At 41.8% G+C, this 21,021-nt stretch overlaps 1 protein-coding gene across 2 annotated transcripts in view; it reads left to right on the plus strand.

Moving 5' to 3' along the window:
* Positions 1-21,021, plus strand: part of CHD6 (chromodomain helicase DNA binding protein 6) — a 168,535-nt gene that overhangs the window by 98,739 nt on the left and 48,775 nt on the right. For both annotated transcript variants that reach the window (XM_045833464.1, XM_045833463.1), the window contains exons 17-20: positions 7,238-7,433; positions 16,984-17,148; positions 18,471-18,650; positions 19,633-19,743. In XM_045833464.1, coding sequence (XP_045689420.1) covers positions 7,238-7,433; positions 16,984-17,148; positions 18,471-18,650; positions 19,633-19,743 — 652 coding nt within the window. The remainder of the gene's footprint in view (positions 1-7,237; positions 7,434-16,983; positions 17,149-18,470; positions 18,651-19,632; positions 19,744-21,021) is intronic.

Here is a 21,021-nt window from a genome sequence, read left to right on the forward strand (position 1 = left end):
TCCTAATTTACCTCCCCTAGGCTCCCGAGTTTTCCCACTCCAAGAAACAGTTTCAACTCTGTATCTATTTCATTTGGTACTTACAGCTATATCTAAATAATGGTAGTTACGATTTAGTTATTTATGTTTTCAGTTTTAGGTGTCGATTTTCACTGTGGAAGATGAGTATTTATCTTTCAGTGCCCCTCGTAAACACCCGTGTGCCACCTCCGGTCCTCCATCTTCCCACTGTGCCACATAGTACTTAGGATTAGATTAATGTGTAGTGTTTAGTAGGACCTATGTAAATGCTAAATTTCAGCTTAGTCATGTAGTATCCCGTTATTTCTTTGTTGCAGGACTTTTATTTTCCCTGAAACTAAAAATTATCTTTTTATTTAGTTGCTTATTTTTCTGTATAGTGGTTATACTTTAGGTCCGGAGTTTTCCCTGGTTGTCTAATAGGTTTCCCCTTGTTGCATTCAAGTGCATCATTTCCATCTCTCAAGGCCGTCTCTGCTGGGACCTCTGCCGTGCTCCTCCCTGTCCTGTTGCCCTTCCTGCCTAGCACACCGTTGTCACCTGTGATGTCCCTCCCTTCATCACGCTGCTGACCAGTTTCTTTTCTTTCCACTGGAATCAAGTCTCCTTTTTGGTGGATCCCATGCACCTCTTCTAGGAACTTCTGAGAAAGGGTGAATGATAAGTGAATTTTGAGACTTTGAGATGTTTGTAGTGTACTCTCATTCTTGAATAATGGGCTGGGTTTGAGATTCTAAGTTAGAAATCATTTTCCCACAGAATTTTGAAGGATTAGTCCATTGTTGTCTAATCTCCAGGTTTGCTGTCTACAAGTTCAAAGCTTTTCTTATTCCCAGTCGTACATGTGACTTTCTTTTTCCTGTTTAGAAGCTTTGATACATCTTCTTTGTCTCAGTGCTGTGAAGTTTAAAGTGAACTGGGTTTGTTTGTTTGTTCGTTTGTTTTGTATGGCATTGATCTAATTGGATACTGTGTAGTTTTTTCCCATCTGAAATCTATTTTCTTCAGCTCTGGGGAATTTTCTTGAATTTTATCTTCAATTATTTTGTTTTGTTTTGCTTTATCTTTGTGGAACTTCTGAATTGATAACCCGATTTTCTCTTTATTTTCCATCTCATTATATTTTGCTATGTCTTCTGATGGAATTTTTTTTACTCTCTTTTCCAAATTTTAACCTTAGTTTTTCTTTGCATATTTTTAATTTTCTAGACCATTTTCTTCTCAAATTTTTAATTCTTATGGCATTTAAATGGTTACTCGTGTTTCATAGATGCAGTGTTTGTTTGTTTTTTTTTTTTGTCTTTCTGAAATTAATCATGGTAGATTTGGTTTTTTTTTTCTTCTTGTAGTTTTCTCCCAGTCAAAATTTTTGTTTGTTTGTTCATATCTGTCTTTTATATTATGAGGCTTTCTCTTTTCTTTTTCTTAACACTTTAAAGTGTTATTCCACTGTGTTTTGGCCCCCATGGTTTTTGATGGGAAATTCTGTGATCCTAAGTTGCTATTTCTTTGTATATAATGTGTCGATTTACTCGATCTGGTGAGATACTGTTTTGATTTTTGATTCTCAGTAGTTTGACCATAATGTGTGGAATTCATCCTGTGCAGAGTTCACTGAGCTTCTTGAATATGTAAACAAACATTATCAAATTTGGGAGGATTTGGGTCACTATTTCTTCTATTTCTTTTTTCCTTTTCTTCCAGCCTGTTTCTTTTTAGGACCCCAATTACCTGTATGTTTGACCTTGTGATACTGTCCCACAGGTCCTTAGGTCATCTTCCTCTTTTTTCCCCCCCAGTCCTTTTTCTTTTCTCTTGTCTTGATTTATCTGTTTTCAGTTCTCTGACTCTTCTCTGTTCTTCATGCTTATTAAGGCCATCCAATACTTTCCTCTTTATAGAGATTGTATTTTAGCTCTGAGATTTTCATTTGTTCCTTAGTTTGATGTTTCCCTGCTGTGATTTCCTGTGTTTTCATTCACTGCATTCATTCCTTTACTTCCTTGAGCATAGTTATAATAGCTGTTTTGAAGTTCATGTCTGATAATTAAAACATTTTGGATTTGACATTTGTTGATTTTTCCCCCTTGAGAATGGGTCACATTTTCCCTGTTTCTTCATGTTATGTAATTGTGGGTTTTTCCCTGGACATTGTGAATATTTTGTTGTGGAGACTCAGGATTCTGTTGCATTGCTGTGTAGGTAACGTCAATGGGGTTTTTGGGGAGGCATTATAGGAGCCGTGACTCAAAGCGCAAATTCTGTCAGTGTCTCTGGTAGGTGGCAGCTCCAGTCTCAGCTCAGACTGCGGCCAGTCTGCCCTAAGCATGTGTGAGTCAGAGGTCGGCCAGAGACTTAGGTAGAGTCTACAGCCAGAGTTTGGGGTGCACTCTCTCTGTCTTTTTTTTGTGGAGATGTCTGCTCACCCTCTGGCAGTCCTGGTTGCCGCAGACCCCTTCCCCTTGTGCCTCTGGTTAGAAAGACAGCAGCTTTTAATCAGATGGGCAGCTGCCCTGCACCTCTGCCACCATGACTGTGGCCTCTCCTTTGATCAAAATCACAAGTTTCTGTTCCTCTCCAAAATCTGCCTATTTTCCTTAACTCTCTAGTGCCCTCCAGGAAGTTTTTCTGTTCATTTGTTTTGTTTTCTGTATTTCGTCTGGGCTTTGTGGTGTTATTTGCCGAGGGTTGGTGTGTTAGCACCTTGCCCCTCCGTACTGTAAGCAGAGCCTCTGTTTCAGATCGGAGGCTTCCCTTCAGCGCCTGGCCTGAGCCATCACGTGGTGGGTGCCGTCCCGCTGATTGGAAGCTCTGTGTGTGTGGGCTAGGCTTGCCGGCTCTGGGCCTCACTCTTCTTGTGTAAACACTAGTCTTCTGGATGGACCATGTCCTTGGGGAATCTCCTGTCTCAGTACTTTGGGGTGTTTCTCTTCCTCTCTCCAGCCTAAAGGCTGGGAACTTGATTGTCCCTGGAGCTGATTGTGGGGAAGCAAGTTGAAGAGAGGTAGGAAGGTCTCGGTATCTGTCTTTTCCCTTTTTTCAGGCTACTACTTCTATCTTTAACTGCGATGGGTACCCCCTAGGGTAGAGAGAGGTACAGGTCTTTTGTTTTAACTCCCTGAGACTGGGGTGGGTAATCTATAGGCTGATATTCAACCAGTTCCCCTGGTTTTTAGACTCTTTGCGTCCCCGTTTTCAGGAGTACCTGGTGCCACCAATACCTGATCCCTTTGGGGATCCTGCAGTATTCTGCAGTATTAAATCAGGTTGTCGCTCACTTGGGATTCTGCTTTCTTTAAATTAAATACCATTTGGCTGGTATTCCAGCCTCCAGAATTTTGTTATGACTTCTGTTTGTGGTTTTATTTGGGGGAGGGTGTTATTACACACTAAAAAAAATGCTTTTACTATCATTTTACTAGAGGTTTAGGAAGATAAAAGAATTAAATGTGCATGTTAATTCATAATCTTTAATTGGATTGTTTTGGGGGGGTTTGTAACATTTTGGTCCACAATCCTATAATTTTGATAAATAGTATATAATGGGCATCTAATTTAGTTTATTTCCAAGTGTGTCTAATTTTCTATTTATTAAATAGTTCATCTTTTCCCCTACTCATCTAAAACACTATCCATAAAATATACTGAGATATTATATATATTGGGTGTATCTCTAACCTTTCTATTCTTTTGATCAATATTTCTGTCCTTTTGCTCATATATTATTGCAGATGAACTTCATAATTATTTTTTTAAGCTCTTTTTTACTATTTTGGTCCTTCACTATGAAAACTTTATGTATATGTATGCATGTGTGTATACACACACACATACACATAAACACACACACACTTGTCCACCTGTGTTTTATCTATATATACATATATCCATTTGTTGGGACTTTGGTTTTTACACATTTAGTAAAGTAGGATTGACGTCTTTGCAAAGCTGAAGAACATTTATTCAGGTCTTTTATATGCACTGTTGTTTGAGTGAGTATTTACAAAGCGCCTACCTTGGACTAGAACCTCTGTAGATATTAGGGAGATGGTGACTAAACCAGCATGGCCCCATGGTGTCATATTGCTAAGTCCTTCATACTTCTTACTGAGTTGAATCCTAAGTATTTCATGTGTTTATGGCTATTGTGAACGGGAGTTTTTCGCTCTTTATGTTTGCCAGCTGGTTATTGCTGGGAGACGAGAAAGCCATCCATTTTCCTTTAGGCTTGGTGAGAACATTTCCTGTTGAGTCAGAACATGCCACTGCACCCCTCTCACTGCCCTAGACAAAGCACATAGAGGTGTTCCAGAGTGCCACCTGCTTCTTGTTGATATTTGGCAGTGACTCAGAATTACAGTTTGGTGAACTTCATTAACTCCTAGGGCTTCTGTTCAAAATATAGTTGGCACAGAGGGGTTAATTGCTACACTGGTGTTTGGTATGGAAAATTTTATAATGTCCGATTTCTTCAGACTTACTAGTCCTCAGGACTTCCTTTGTTCTTGAGCCCCGTTGCCTCTCCAGCTGTCAGTTTGGTTTTCTTCCCGTTTAATTCCATGCCATACTCTCATCCAGGGGTGAGGGCCTAGCCAAAGGGTCTGGCTCAGAAGTGAGAGGGGTGAGAAACAATTTTAAAAGAACTCAAATAATTGGATTTTTATTTTAGTTGTGTGTTCTTCGAGAGCACTCCCTCAAAACTGAACAAGTGATGGAAATGAGAATTGATGTTCCAATCATCCTGCACAATTTCATTTTAATAATTTCATTTCATAAAACCATTATTATGTCATAGCTGGCAGTACACTATCTTAATTTATGGATTTTTTCCCCCTGGTTGATGGCCGAGCTATAACATTGCTATTGATTTTTTTTTTCTTCCTCCCAAGGCTGTGCTAATTCCCTGCCTCACTCCGATCCAAGGGCATCTCACTCCTCTCTGAGGGCTGGGGGTGTCTTGTCAAAGAACATTGAGTCCTCTGTGCCTGTGGTGTTAATCGTTGGCATGTGTGATGGTGGGGGTGGTAGCGGCAATTGTTTCATTGTATCAGCCCTGTCTCCTGAGTCCAAATTTCATGCTGTTCCACCACATCACTTAAATGGCCAGCTGCTGTGAGAACCCATCCAAACCAGACCTTGGTGCATTGATTCATCAAAATCACTTGGATACCTGTAGTTTCTTTTTTCATCTTCTACCAGAGGTATAGGTTTTCTAAGTTTACTGGTGTCTCTTATTTAACTTTCTTTTTTTAAGTTCTTAGGAAAATCTTTCTGTCCTGCCGCATTGAAATGCAGGGTACAATATGAAGGCCACACAGCAAACTGATTAAGGGTGCGGATTTGAGTCAAACAGATCTGAGTTCAGCTCATTTACCAGCTGGTGACTGAGCAAGTTATTCACTTGTACAGGCTTAGGTGGTGGTGTTGCTGTCTCCCCAAGTATGAAGTGGGGACAATAGTAGCAAAACTGCCTCATAGGATTATTGTGAGAGTTAAATGTGATGATTACAGTGCCTGGCACAGAGCTGCACACTTAAACTGCGGCTAATGTTGCTGTGGCTGTTATTAATGATGATAATTATATCTAATTACTTCATAGTTTTGTAGAATTCAGAATATAACCCTTGGCTTTTATCTCATGGCACAAGATCTCTTAGTCTGCCTTCATGGCAATCCTGTCTTCAGCAGTCTTTTGTTTTTTTCCTATTGTAGTTTCATGTGTTACTCTTAAGTTGGTTACGTTACAGCAGAAGAAGAAAGGGAAAGTCTACATCTGTAATTCCAGGACAGCAGCTTTCTAGGTTGCTACAGTATTTTAGTTCTCTGTGAGTTCACTGTGGCTTTATAAAAGGTAGGCATATTTTCGGACTTGGTTCTTTGCTGTCTCATGTGTCCCGTATGAGCCTGAGTGGGTCTGGTTTCTTTACGTGGATTTCCTTCGGTAGTTTCTTTATGTGTATTTTCCTCTTCCTCAAGGAAGTCAGGGTCATGTTGTCAAATTTGTTCTTCTGGAGTCGTTCCCACGCAGAGTCATCTACCCCTAGACGGCCTATCCTTATTCTCTTGCCAGTCATTTATCTGAAGTTTTAGAGATCAGATTTCCAACTCTGGGCTACCGATGAGATTGTCATCAGGAGTCATCTTCTTGGCTGTGTGAGTTGGTCCTTTTCTCACAACGTTGTTACTTCCACTTTACCAATCAGTTCTTACTCAGAGGTCAAATTGGGCTCAGATTGATGCATTCCCTTGTTAATTTTAGTTGTCAGGGGGTAAATAAGAAAAAAACAAGACTCAGCAGCTGTCTAGGGTGCTACAGCTTTTAGCTCTGTTAATCACACGATCGCCATCATAAAGGTACCGTACCGGCCGTGTTTTCTAACTGGATAGACAGTAATATGATCTCATAGCAGTTTCATTTCTTATTCTCTTTCCTTTTCCCCTCTCTTCTCCACTAGCTTTCCACCATTATTTCTTAACTTTCCACGCAGGTATATGCCTTCTGAAGGATATTCAGCTTTACTTCCTCGCTTTCTTTTCTAAATTCTTTAGTCCTCCCTACCCCTGACACAACACAAAATGTTTTCTGTGGTTTATCCCCACTTGCTGGGCAGTAAACTTCCCAGAAGACCTTGGTTTCAGCTGTAAACTTGGAGGTTTTGCTGTGCACCTCTAAGGCTTTGAGGAACTGTCAAGCCACAAATGACCGTCCCAGATGTAAAGGGCCTGCCTGTCAGGAGAGTCTTCTTACCATTTTCACCGCACCAGACAGCAGCTACAGACTGATTTGAACTTGATTCCTTGTCATGAGCACTACTGAAAATAGGTGGTTGAGGGTTTTATTTGCTTTTCCTGGTCTTATGATTAGATTCAATGCAAGTAAAAAGTAGGAAGTAACTTGAGAAGTTGCTTGGGCAGTGGGGATTGATATTTTTTATGTTTACAGTTCTTCTAGCCCTCCTTAGTTTGTGGCTGGTTTTTTGTTTTGGTTTGATTTTTGTTTGTTTTTTTTGGGGGGGGTGCATTTTACAATGCAGTTGTAGGTGTCTGCCCTGCTGCCTGTGTAGAGGCTGGGTACTCCTTCTAGACTGCTGATATTTGGTCCAAATTTAGAAGTGAGGGATTTAAGGCCATCAGTCAACAGCTTCCTGCGTTATTTGCTGTTCTCCATTGAAGTCATGATTAACACCTGGGCTTTCGTTCGTTTGGGTCCCCTCAGATACACCTATGAGCGAATTGATGGGCGAGTACGGGGAAACCTGCGCCAGGCAGCCATCGACCGGTTCTGTAAGCCAGACTCAGACCGCTTTGTCTTTCTTCTGTGCACCCGAGCGGGAGGCCTGGGGATCAATCTCACAGCTGCTGATACCTGCATCATATTTGATTCAGACTGGAACCCACAAAATGACTTGCAGGTAACCATTAGGATGATTGCTGTTTGCCTTAGCTGCCCCTGAATCCCAGAACATCATGACCGGGCCTGGCTTGACTAGAGAGTGTCTGCCATGCTCCATGCCTTGGTGTCAGCCAGGTGGCAGGCTTAGGGCCTCGGTCGGGGGGCACCTGAAAGAAACGTAAATGTCGCCCCTTCCCATTAATCAGAGATTGGTTCTTTCCTTTGCTTTAAATCAAATGGTACTTCACAGTATTAGCCTCCAAATATAGAATAGAGCTACTTCTTTTTTATTATTATTATTATCATCATCAGACATAAAGTTAGTAAGCCTGACTAATCCCGGATTCTGGCATTTTCAACGTTCAGCTTGTTCATGAAATGGTCATGTGTCATACACAGTCGGGGAGATAACTCAGGGGTGGGAAGGTTCCCTGGTGGCTGAGGCATTCGCACTAGTTCCTTCGCTCTGCACTTCCTGCAGAGTTTCTGTATGCCCTTGTAAGTGGATTTGCAGATTATGTTATCTAGTTTTAACCAAATTAAATAATGCTGGCTTTTTTTTTTTAAGATTTTATTTATTTATTTTTTAGAGAGGGAAGGGAGGGAGAAAGAGAGAGAAGAGAGAGAAACATCAATGTGCGGTTGCTGGGGGCCATGGCCTGCAACCCAGGCATGTGCCCTGACTGGGAATCAAACCTGGGATGCTTTGGTTCTCAGCCTGTGCTCAACCCACTGAGCTACGCCAGCCAGGGCTAAATAATGTTGGCTTTAAAAGATAATTGCAGGGACTGAAGTTATTACAGAGATTGAAGTGAATACATTTAAAAAGCATGCATAAACAAGAAAATGGCAGAGCTAACATTTCTGGTTTAGAGTTCTTCATCAACTCTGAAAGTAAAGACAATGACCAGATTGGACAAAAAGTCAGCCAAAGAGATTCTAACTTGTCAAGAAGATCATTTAAAATATAGATTTACATCTATTACCATTAACGATGAACTTCATGCTAAGTGCATCTTGGGGTATCTGCTGACACTCGAGTGTGAGTGGAGGGTCGGGAGAGCCGTAGCTGCCTCACCACGTTTTTCATGACATGGAGTCTGACGAAGGTAGTTTGGAGGCTGCTGGTTCACAAACTGAGCAGGTACCCGAGGGGAAGGCAGGCAGGGAGAGGGAGCTCGGTCAGTGAGGGCCAGGGCTTCTTCTTTGGCCACCGCCTTATATGGAGTCATTCTGCTTTGTCTTTTTCATTTAATGAGTTTCCAAAAAACATCTTATTTGAAGAAAGCACTTTACTAGTTGAAAAACCAGTCCTTTAAATTATTAAATTGGTGATAATTGACTAAAACGTGGCAGGGGGACGTCATTCATTGTAAACCAAATTGTGTGGCATTGTATCTGTAAACCTGGAAAAGTGTATGAGTTACAGATAGCAATACTTAGTGCAAAGAAATAAAACAGAGAAGGGGGTCTTGATGGGCTCTGGGTGCCCTGATTTAGAAAGTCGTCTGGGAAGCCTTTTTTGTTGTTGTTCAAGAATCTTGGAAGGGAAGGGAGAGAGAAAGACAGGAAGAGAAACATCAATGTGAGAGAGAAATATTGATCCGTTGCCTCTCCTAAGCGTCCTGACTGGGAATTGAACTGGCAGTCTTTTGCTTTGTGAGCTGATGCCCAACCAACTTAGCTATACCAGTCAGGGCTAGAAAGCCTTCTTGAAGATAATGACATCTGAGCAGAGACCTAAAGGATGGGGAAGGATCTTAAATAATAAGGTCAGCGGAATAGTGTTTCAGACAGAGGGAAAAAAGGTGTAACCGCTTAAGGTGGGCATGCGCCGAAGCGCACCCCTGCTGCAGGTGGGCCAGGCACTCCCTGGCAGCATCAGTCCCACATACAGTGAGTCAGGTTCCGGTTCCTTTTGAGTGCTCTGCTGCCCCTCTTTTCAGCGTCCTCTCTCTTTCACTCCCTGCTCCTCTTCTTATGCTGCCCCAAAGCATCCTTTTCCATGCCATCTCCTCTCTCCTTCCTGTTCTCAGCCAGCTGTTCACTGACGTATTGACATGTTTATTGAGCCCTAGACACCAGGTCAGGCCCTGGGGGAGCAGAGGTGCTCAGGACTTTGGTTTGGGTGATGTAAGTTGAATCACAAAGTTCAAATAGTGGTTTTATGTCTGTGGGCACATATCTGTCCCATTTCCCAAAGACATTTTACATTTTAAGAGGGGATGACACCTTTCCTCAAGGAGTGAATCTGCAGGTAGAAATTTCAGATTCCCAACGTAGGTCTGCAAAATGCAAGGCCACTCCTCAGTGCTCCCTGACTCATGCTGCAGGGGGCCCGCTTCCTCCTCTGCATGAGTAGGTGGAAGTGGCAGAGACCGGTAATTGCATAAAACTTAAACCTGCATAGGCAGACTTGTAGATCGGCCGGAGAAATGTGAAAGTGCTGGGCCTGAAATGAAATGCTTGTGCATAGAAGCTGGGTTCGGACATTATACCAGCATGCTGAAAGTGGTTGGGTTCCCGTGGCACTGTAGTGGTTTTTTTTTTAAACTCTGATTATGCAGATTTTTCATCAAGAAACAAGTAGTACTTTAAAGCATTAAAGAAAACGTACTTTTTAAATGTAACAGAGCTAGTGATGTGAAAAAGCACCATAAGGGTCAAGAGAGGAATCGACATTATGCTTGGTTGTTTGTACCAGCCGTGTTATTTTCACACGATTGTAAAGATACGGTGTAATGTTTTGCCAAGTTCTGGACTTGAAAGTGACAGTAGTAAATTAAAGGCCTGAATTAGAAATCTCTCGCCGTTTGGGCAACCATGTGCTGTACTCCCCCTTTCTTCCCACTGCAGTCACGGGGTTCTGAACACCACTACTTGTTTCTCATAGGCCTTTGTTCACCTCAAACATATTAAAAACTGAAGAATAAACTGGGCGTGCAGGTCGTGCTGGCGCACACTAGAGCTCTGTAATTTGCCCTGTGTGCGGGCAGCTCCGCTGCCCCTGCTGGTCTATGCTCTGGGGTTCTGTGTTTACACCTTGCTGGTGGATTTTATTTGGACTTCAGCTCAGTTGCTGCCCTAGTTCTGAATGTTTCTCTCTTGACCACGTTTTTTTGTGAGTTCTGATTAGAAAATTTAGGAATATACAATTAACTTTAAAACTTGACTGCAAAATAACAAATCTTCCAAATGTGACAGGTCTCATCTTGGTGCTTTTCAGGTAAGTTACCTTGGTAGAGTGTATGTTTATCTCCTGGTATCATTTAGCTGCTTGTGACAGTGGCCCCCAAAACAAAGGTTTGTTTTCTTCAGTTAACAAGAAGTCCAGAGGTGTGTAGTCCAAGACTGTTGAGGTGGCTTCATAGTGTCATCCGAGTCCCAGGTTCCTTCTGTCTTTCTGCTCCACCATCCTCAGTGAGTGTGGTTTACATCCTCTTGGTTCCACAGTGGACCCTTTATGTCCCAGGCAGGAAGGTGCAGTGCTTTTTTCAGGAGTGCAGAACCTTCCCAGATATCCCCAGGAGACGTCTGCTGCATCTCACTGTCTAGAGCCGTATCACCTTGCCGTCCCTGGGAGGCCAGAAGTGGTTTCAGTTGAACACATCGCTGCCCTCTGCAAGAATCAGGGTTCTGGTAGTGAGGAAGAACGGGAATGTGGATACCAAAGAGGTCATTCATGATGTCTGCAGAGCTCCCCTTATTAGACCTTTGCTCAGAACATTTCTTAAACTTCCTCTTGTAATTTCCTCTCAGTGGTAGATGAGCCAGAAAAAGAAAATCAGTGTCAGCACTTAGGACCACATATTGTTGCTGCTTTAAGGATTCCATACCATATATTACTTAGCTTGATTCCTTCCTTTATTTACTTACCAGAGTTATCCATCAAATCTTCCCCTAAGACTAAAGATTTACTACCACTAAAGATACAGAAAGAAAGCATGGCAACTAATTGTCATAGCCAAAGACTAAACAACTTAGTGATCCAATAATAGAAGACTGATTGATTAAACCATAATATAAAGGAATGGCAAATACTGCTACAGGCTTCTGAATGGAGTGTTGGGTGGAAAAAATGAGGTGGAAAAAGTGTGCATAGCATGCTAGCATTTATCTAAACAGACTGTCTCTTCTCCCCCCACCCCCCGCCCCCGCCAGTGGGAAAATAAACAATCAGAACTTCATTTTTAAGTGGTTACCTATAAAGGGAGTGAGGGAACAGGGTGGAAGTAACAGGGATAGAAGCTGGTTTTCCAAATACATCTTTTCGTCTATTTGCCTTTGGAACCATCCTAAGTATTTTATATATAGCATTATTCAACAAAATTAAGCCTGCAATCATTTTAAACTTTAACAGTGTTTCAGAGTAAGTGCAGAGTTCTAGGACTCTTCACCCAGCTTCCCTTAATACAAATATTTTATATAACCATAATATAGTTATTGAAACCAGGAAATTATCATTGATATTCTATCTACAGACCTTCTTCATATTCCTTCAGTTTCCTACAAGTTCTCTTTTTCTGGTCTGGGATTCTATTTTGGATCTTACATTTCCTTTAGAAGTCATGGCTCCTTGACCTGCTCCCATCTGTAATAGCTTCTGTCTTTCCTTATCTTTCGTGACCATGACACTTTTGAAGGATACTGACTAGCTGTTTTCTAGGATGTCTCCAATTGTGTTTGCTTGATGTTTTCTTCTGATTAGATTTTGAAGTTATGCATTTTGGGCAAGACTATCATAGAAGTGACGTTATGACCTTTTCTGCGTATATCGAGGGAACATGATGTCAGTATGTCTTATTTGTGATGTAAACCTTGATTACTTGCTTGAGTGGGATCTGCTGGGTTTCTCCACTGTAAAGTATCTATTTTTACCTGTAAAATTAATACCTTGGGCAGAGATAATTTGAGACTCTAAAGAACCTGTTTCTCATACTTTTGCCTATTGATTTTATTAGTATCCATCAATAGTTTTGCCTTCATAATTATGATTATGGTGTTTGGCTAATGGTAATTTTCTGTTTCAGTCATTCCTTCTATATTTATTAATTGAGATTCTCCTATAAAAAGCAGTTGACCTTTGCCCACCATTTCTTTATTTATAGCAGTATGGACTCAAGGATATTCATTTTATTTTGTGGGTCATGATTCATTCCTCTCACTATTTAATTTACTGCTTATATTTGGTCACTTGGAAGTCCTTCAAGTTGGCTCCTGTGTCGTTTTAGAGGCTCCCATTGGTTTTTTGAGCATTTCTCTTACTTTCTAGCACCACAAGGTGTTCAGGTTCATGTCCCATTTTTCCTGCCATAGCCATGGAATTGACCATTTCTCCAAGGGTCCCTGGTTCCTTTTATTCGCAAAAGGCATTTAGAAACTAAGATTTGGCTACTAGGCATGCCCATTGCTACTGGAGTATTATTGCTTCTAGACTCTCAGAGCAGACAGAGCTAGGAACTACATGTATGTGTACTAACACCCATGCTCATATCACACATCTGTATTTAATCCATTTCTGTCCATCCACCGTGAGGTTTTCGATTCCAGTCCAACACCACAGAACTCTTTCTAGCCTTCCCCTCCTCTTTACGTGTAACTCCTTCCCCTGGCTATGGGAAGCCTGGATCTCATTATCATAACAAACTATTTACTCATGTTCAATCCTAGTAAACACATAAGAATAGAATACTAGTTTCAGAATTGCTAACCCACATTCTGTGGAAAGTAAATTTACCAACCTATAATATCGGACTTTAAGTGTTTTTTGTGGTCTTTAGTCTTAGAGTACCTAATCAAAAGACTATTTTCCAAAGTCACTGGGTCTGGTTTTTTTCTTTCCCACCCCCTTCATTGCGGTTAAATTAATGTAGAGAGAAATAAATTCCTGAAATTCTAAAGCAGAATGAAACAGTTGAATCTGTCTGTATATCAAGTAAACAGCATAACCCCAAAAGAGAAATTCATTCAAATGTTTATTTAATAATTTTTATATTGTCATTTTTATATAATTTCAGTTTGCAACTTCTGTACACCCTTTATCCATATGCACCAACTGTAACTCGCCCCGTTGACTTCCCTGCTTTGGCCCTTTGGGGCCCTCTCCTCTGTCTCTGTGAGTGCACACGCATGCGCACACACACCATTTTCTGTGTGAACCTTTGAGAGTAAGTTGCCCCTTAAGTGCTTTGGTGTATATTTCCCTAGTGCTGGGACATTCTCTTACATAAACACAGTTCAGTTCTCAGAATCAGGAAATGAGGATACTGTCCTCAGTCCATAGTCTATATCCAGGTTTTGTCGTTTCCCTCGCTATCCTCTCTATTCCCCCCTGAGATCTAATCCAGGGTCACCCTTTGCATAAAGTTCTCCTATCTCTTTAGTTTCCTTTATTGTGAATCAGTTCCTCGATTTTTCTTTTCCTTTTATGACCTCGATGTTTTTGAAGTGTGTACAGGCCTGTGTTTCGTAGGTTGTCCCTCGGTTTATGTTTGTGTCCCTCAGGACTGGATTCGGGTGTAGTAATACCAGTGGAGTGGCATGCCCTTCTCGGTCTGGCACAGCAAGAGAAACTTGGTGTTGTCCAGTAACACAGACTTTGGTCTCTTAGTTAAGTGGTGTCTGCCAGATTTCTCCGCTTAAGTTGCTTTTTTTTCCCCTTTGAAACTAATAAGCAATTTTGGACAGATACTTTGAGACTATGTAAATGTCCTGTTCTTTATCAGTTTCGTCCATTATTTTAGTTTCCATTGATTACTCTGGCCTGAATCAGTCATCGCTATGATGGTTACAAAGAGGTGTTTTCTGTCACCCTACATTTTGTTGGTTATATTCCACTATAAATAGGAGAGTTTTCCCTTTTCTCACATTTATTTATGTCAGCGTGTTCTCATGGGTTCTTTTTTTTCAGTGGGCTATATTCCATTGCAGTGTGTATTTAGGTTGATGTTGAAATAGTCCTAGACTTAGCCAGGGGTAGCCTCCTCGAGTTTCAGTGTTATTGTGATACGTGTCCATCATTCTTTGAGTACTTCCTTGCATTCTGACACAGTAATATGTTTCAGGCTCATTTTATACTTTGTCTACCCAGCCCCAGAGTTAACCATTTCTCTAACGTGCCTTTGTTCTGTCTTATGAACAACGGTATTTAGAAACCAAGATCTGAGTGTTAGTTGTGTTCTCAGCCACTGGTATGCCATTGCTTCTTGACCCTCTCAGTGAACATGGCTAGAACACATACACACAGAATATGAATGTACATGCATACACAACATGCTTTCATATATACATGCATGTACAGAAACTTAAGCATGAATATATACATATATCCACATCTATTTCTTTGTCTGTCTATATGCATGTTTATATACACACATGCACACACCTAACCGTGAGTTAATGCTGATACCTCCAAATCCATTTTAACACCACAAAGTTATTCTAGTTTTTCTTGGTTTCATATTCATAATTTCCTTTTCAACAATGAAAACACTGATTCCTATTAAGGTTAATATGTGCACTAATTTGCTCAATTTTAGTGTACACACAAAGTAGTTTTGAAATTGCTGACTGTGAAAAAGAAACCTACCTGCAAGTGTGTATTTAAAACACTGTAATTTGAGTGTGCATGCTCAGTGGGATATAACCCTAAATGGAAGGAAACAAATATTTTACATAGCTTTTGGTTGGTAATTGTGTTTTGGGAAGATTATAATGGTGCTGTTTCTCTGAGACTGTTGCCTATATTGCGGGGTAAACCTAATGAGTGATGACATTGTTGTGACCAAAGAACTGAACTTCTAAACATTGTTAAAAGGCAATACAGATATACAGCAAATTAAATTTAAATCTCATAGTTCTAAAATAGAATTTAAAATATCAGTGTGGTCTCCTGATGCATTTTGTCTTATATGTGCATGTGGCTCTGTATACTGTATACACACAAACACTTCTGTTTTTGCCCATTGAAAAGGCCTGGAAACAATGACTAACCTTGTAGCAGTGAGCACCTCTAGAGCATCCAGATTGTTGTCTCTAACTGCCATTCCCAATGAAAGGAACTAGGACTCCTTGAAAAATGTGGCTGAGTCCAGTTCTGGGTAGGAAGTGTCCAAGAGGAGCGTGACACACGTTGTCATACAGAAAGCAAGGGAGCTGTCAGAGACCACTGGCCCTTGATGGAACATGCAAACTTGAACACAGACATGCCTGTGTCTCTTTATCTGTATGCATGTGTATTCACCCATGCATGCTAACCATGAGCTCATCCTGTTCTGACGCCAGAGTTTATTCCAGTCTTCCTCCTTCCCATAGTTGACTGGATTGTGTCAAAAGAACTCAGGAGGCAACTTGAAGAGGTTCTCCGGGCCCTTTTTGAACAGTAATAAAAGTAGTGAGAGCAGTGCAGTAAAACATTGGGTATATATTTAAATGCAACTTTATTGTGTTCCTTTGAAAAGTAATAATAAAAATCTTCCTTGATCACTTTTGGAGGGTATTATTTTGGAAACTGCTTGTCTCTCCTTTATGAACTGTATATCAGGGTAAATAAAAAATTTGATGAGGGGAATTGTAACCCTAATGAATTAATCTAGGTGCTGACCATCCGTTCAAAAGGCAATCAGACATCATGTGACCCTTGATGGAAATTTACCACTACCCATAAAGTACACTTGCCAAAACTGAGATCTCAGCCTGATGAAGTCTCAAGATATAATTTCTAGTTTAGTGGATACAAGGAACTGAGGGACCTAATCCATGACACAGCCAGAATGGAGGAGGCAAAATGTAGACTTTGAGAAACTATAAGACAGATATCTGATGTCTTCAAAAAATTAATTGCATTTGAAAAAAAAAATAATTGCAGCCTTAGCTTAGCAAAGGCAGGGAGTATCAGCCACTTATAGTGTGTGGTGTTTATTTGCATCCTGGTCCCAACAAGCAAGCTTTAAAAAATATGTATGAGATAAGTGGGGAAATTGGAACAGACTGGGTCTTAATTTTTTACAGCATAGCAATGGTAATGTGTTTTGTAGAAGTCCTTATCTTTAGAAATGCATACTGAAGTGTGTAAGGAAAAAACAGTATGCTGCCTCAGATTTGCTTCGTAATAATCTTGGAGGGTGGAGGCATAGTAAAGATGAAACAGGATTGTCCCTAAGAGGTTATTATACTTTTCTCTATGTTTGTGTGTGGCATTTTCTATAATAAAATGACAAAAAATTAAAAAGTGGTGCTACCAACTCTGAGGCATTTCCCAAAAGAGCAGGACAGTGCCCAGGATTGAGTGCCTCCACAAAGGTCACAGGCCAGGGAGGGGAGTGAACCGTGTTCTTCTCAGCACGTTACCCTGGCACGTGGCAGTCACTCAATAAATAGTGGGTGATGCAACAAGTGACCTTGAAAGGGCAGCTGACATTTGGGTGAATTCTGTTCCTAAATCCGTCCCATGGCTCATAACTGTGAGATCTGACCACTTATAGCACATGGAATTTAAGCATTTCCATAATCTTCCGGCCACTGCCATTGTGTCTGGTGACATGACGTACATGACCCTCCTTCCTTCCCAGGCTCAGGCCCGTTGTCACCGGATAGGCCAGAGTAAGGCCGTGAAGGTGTATCGCCTCATTACTCGGAACTCCTATGAGCGAGAGATGTTTGACAAGGCCAGCCTGAAGCTGGGTCTGGACAAGGCTGTTCTTCAGGACATCAACCGAAAGGGCGGCACCAACGGGGTGAGTATGGCGGCGCCTGCTCTGGGGCCCTAAGCAGTTGTCACACAGCTGGGGCCTCTCTAGATTCTTCCTTCCTACAGCTGTTTTGAGATTAATTTTCACTGAACTGAGTCAGGCTGCAACACTTTGCTAGGTAATTCCCTGCAGTGGAGGGTAATTCAGGATCAGCTCTCTGCATTTGATAAATCAATAAAGGAAATCTACAGGGACAATTATGTGGTAGGGTTGCCCAACATGCAGTAACATTTCAGTAAACAGAGCTTTTTACAGTGCCCATTAGAAGTCAGGAGATCTTAACACTCTTAACTCTGAATTCAGTCTATTGTCCCCACGCTTTATCCCATACTCCAGAATTTGCATTCCTCCAGGGGTGTGATGGAACGAATTTTATCTATATCCCCAAGGTCCCTAATGGCCCTTGGCATATTAAAGATATTCAATGTGTGATGGTCAGTGAATAAATAAATGAATAGCTTAGCAGCTTGAAATACGGCTGTTACTAAAATCTTTTTTCCCCTCTGGGGGGATAAATTGCAGTTAAGATTTTTAAATTGTGTTAAAGAATAGGCAAACAAAGCGGAACATCTCCTTAATCTCTGGGCTCGGGGCATCAAAGGTTGGAAATTAAAACTTTCTAAATCAGTCGTCTTTAGTCCAGATGGTCTGTGTCCTCTTAGCTGTGCATGTGCCGCTAAGTGTAATACTTCACATCACCAGTGCTACGAGTCATGGAATTCCCTCTTGTGATTGATGTAAAGAGAACCAGATTCTTAATTAGAACCAGGAAAGGGTGTTTTGAACTCCCATTTCCTGTTTTCAGCAAGCAATTGGGAAGATCACACTTGGCGCAGCATCCTTTCTTCAGTTAAGAAATGACATCATTTCCAATACTCATGTATTTATTTAATAATGAAGAAATCATTATTCTTTAGCTTGTTTGGTACATCTGGAGGTTTTTAAAGATACAGACTCAAGCAAAAATACAAAATAAACATTAAGTACATCCTCTTCAATGGAGCATAGTTGTAATGGCTTGTGACATTTGATAATAACCAATGTCCCAAAGAATGTTAGGCCACTGGACCGTGTGCTGGGTTTTATTCCGGAGCTCCCTATCCAGGATTGTCTGCCTGCCCTCTCCATAGTTCTCTCGAGTGTCTTTTTCTGGGTCTTCATTTTCTAAAGCTGTTGTCCATGTCTTTATTCATCTGATATGTGCAGTTAGTCAAGGAGCTGTGTACTGAGTCACAGTGGCCGGATTTGAGGCTGTTTTTTTCCTCTGCATTTTCCACTTTTTGAGTAGCCTTTGGTGACCTGTCCAGGTACAACAGCTTTCAAAAATGGAGGTAGAGGACTTGCTCCGGAAAGGTGCTTATGGAGCCTTGATGGATGAGGAAGATGAAGGCTCCAAGTTCTGTGAAGAAGACATAGACCAGATTCTGCAGAGGCGAACGCACACTATCACCATCCAGTCTGAAGGGAAGGGGTCCACTTTTGCCAAGGTATGGGACCTTCTCTCCAGAGTTTGTGTTGGGGGGAGCGAGAAGATTGTTTATGCTCTGACCTCGTTATCTAGGCTTCTGATTCTCTAAATACAAACCATTGAGATTGTCTGGCTGCACATTTATTCTGTGTGACTGAAGATGCAAGTTCTTAGAGAGTGTGTCAGTAATGAGTCAGAAGTGACAGAAAGAAAGCCTCTCACCTTGGGGAGCTGGTGTCCAGTAGGCAGGCTAGGCACCTGAGCTTGCGGGGTGCACTGTTCACTGCGCACAAAGGCTGCTCTGAAGCCCAGACCTGGACTCCTTTGCAGAGCACTCCCTGATCCGTATTCCAGTGAACTCTCCAGTCCTCCAACTCCAGCAAATGTTTTGTTCATTTGACGAGAAAATAAGATTTTACAAAGGAATCCCCGCTTCCAGTCTAGGCGCCTCTTTCCTGTGCCCTGTAGGGCGCTGGGTTTAGAATCAGCTCATCAGACTGCTTATCAGATCGCTCTCAGGTTTCCCTGACCACGGGCTCCTCGAGCTCTGTGACCTGTCTGATTAAATCTGCTGTTTGGTCACTAATGTGGGCTGTTGTCAGCAGGACATTTTGTGCTTTGTAGCCTTTGCTTACCTTTGTCCACCTCATATTGCCCACCCAGTGCCCTTTCTGTAGCCAACGTGTGGTAACTGCTAAACTGAGGGAAGTTTTAAAAATTAATTCTTTCACAGGGAACTAGGCCTCAAGTAACACATGTCCATTGTCTTCCAGGGCTTGTCTTCCATCTCCCAAGTTTAAGTTAAAAAAAATGATCCTGTAATGAATTTGTAATTATCTCTCACCCAATCTTTTAAAAAAGAGTAACAACAACTTTGAGATTTTCACTCACATTCATTTTGGAGACTGTGTTTGAGTTTCTGCTGCATTTAAAATCACACAGTATCTTATTAATTTGTACTTTGCTCAAGCACAGCGTTTTAACTCTTGTCTTCTTCACAGGCTAGCTTTGTGGCTTCGGGAAACAGAACAGATATTTCCTTAGATGACCCGAATTTCTGGCAGAAATGGGCTAAAATAGCTGAACTGGACACTGAAGCAAAGAATGAAAAGGTACAGCATTAAGAATGTTTTATTCCGTTGAACATTTCACTGATGTCTTATAAAACCATAAATTTTCACACAGCTCAGGTCATTATTTACCCCGAGCCTTAATTCTTAGATGAGATGCTAGATGTGATGCACTTAAAACATGCCTAGCACATAGTCAGAGCTTCATAAATGTTAACTGTTAGAATTTAAAATGACCTAGTGGGACATACTAGGCACTGGAAAACCAGACCAAGGCAGTCAGAATGGGAACTGGCCACACAGGTCAGATTTAGCCCTTGGACGTAGGCCAGCAGCCCGTCCCTGGCGTACGCCCACTTTACCTGTGTTTCACTGTTCCTGTGGAAGGGACCGCCTCTCATGGAGCCCGGGGAGAGGAAAAGAGCGTGATGAGGCAGAGTGTTGCCTTCACTTCCTTTCTTCTAGTATCTGGACTTTTTCTATTTCTGTGCATAAGAGAGAATAAAACCAGAGTTGGAGTACGAGCCCTGCCCCTGACTGGATGTGTGCCTGTGGGCACGGTGTCTGCCCTCGCTGAAGCAGGCGAGGAAGGGAGCTGGTAATGCCCTCTTGGCGGGGCTGGAGGAACAGTGGCGAATGTCACTGGCTAGCCCGTTGTGAGGCACCCCTCACCTGTCAGTTTCCCTCCTTCCATCTCTGACCCTGTTGCCTCGCTTGAAGATGAGCGTGCATCACTTTTTCCTTGTCTTCTCAAGTGAGCACTGAACTCTTACGGACCCACAAACCCCAGAGGCAGGTCCTGCTGGTGCCCAGCCGGTTCAGTAGCCAGCACCCAGCGTTAGCTCTTCTTCTGTAGGGTCACCACAGGCTTTCTCCAGATAGGAAGATCCAACAGTCCTTTGTCACCTGTGTTTTACAAGGTCACAACCAAGAAGTCACTCTGTATGCAGGACAGATGGCAAAGGGGGGAAGAAGAGGCTCGTGCCCTATAGATAGGAAGAAGCAGTTGGAGTATTCCAAGGTGGGAAGGAAGGTGATTGAAGCAGGAACGATAGAGAAGTTTATCTGGGCTGCATAGTTGAGTATTCAGGAGCTCAGCCTACCTTCCAGGAGAGGTATAAGGGGAAGGGGTGAGAAGCATGAGGTGATGGAGACTGGAGAAGAAGCGATGGTTGTGGCCAGGGGAGCCACCAGCATGAGTGAGACTCCTGAATATGTTCTCAATGAAAGACAAAAGGTTAGTATGTAGTGCCAGTGGAAGGCAGAAAATGGAGCAGCAGGAATGTGTGTTTATCTTCAGAAAGTTGCTGAGCAGATGGA

This window comes from Phyllostomus hastatus, unplaced genomic scaffold, assembly GCF_019186645.2.
Source record: "Phyllostomus hastatus isolate PE091 unplaced genomic scaffold, TTU_PhHast_1.1 phas_contig_17, whole genome shotgun sequence".
Classification (NCBI taxonomy): Eukaryota; Metazoa; Chordata; class Mammalia; order Chiroptera; family Phyllostomidae; genus Phyllostomus; species Phyllostomus hastatus.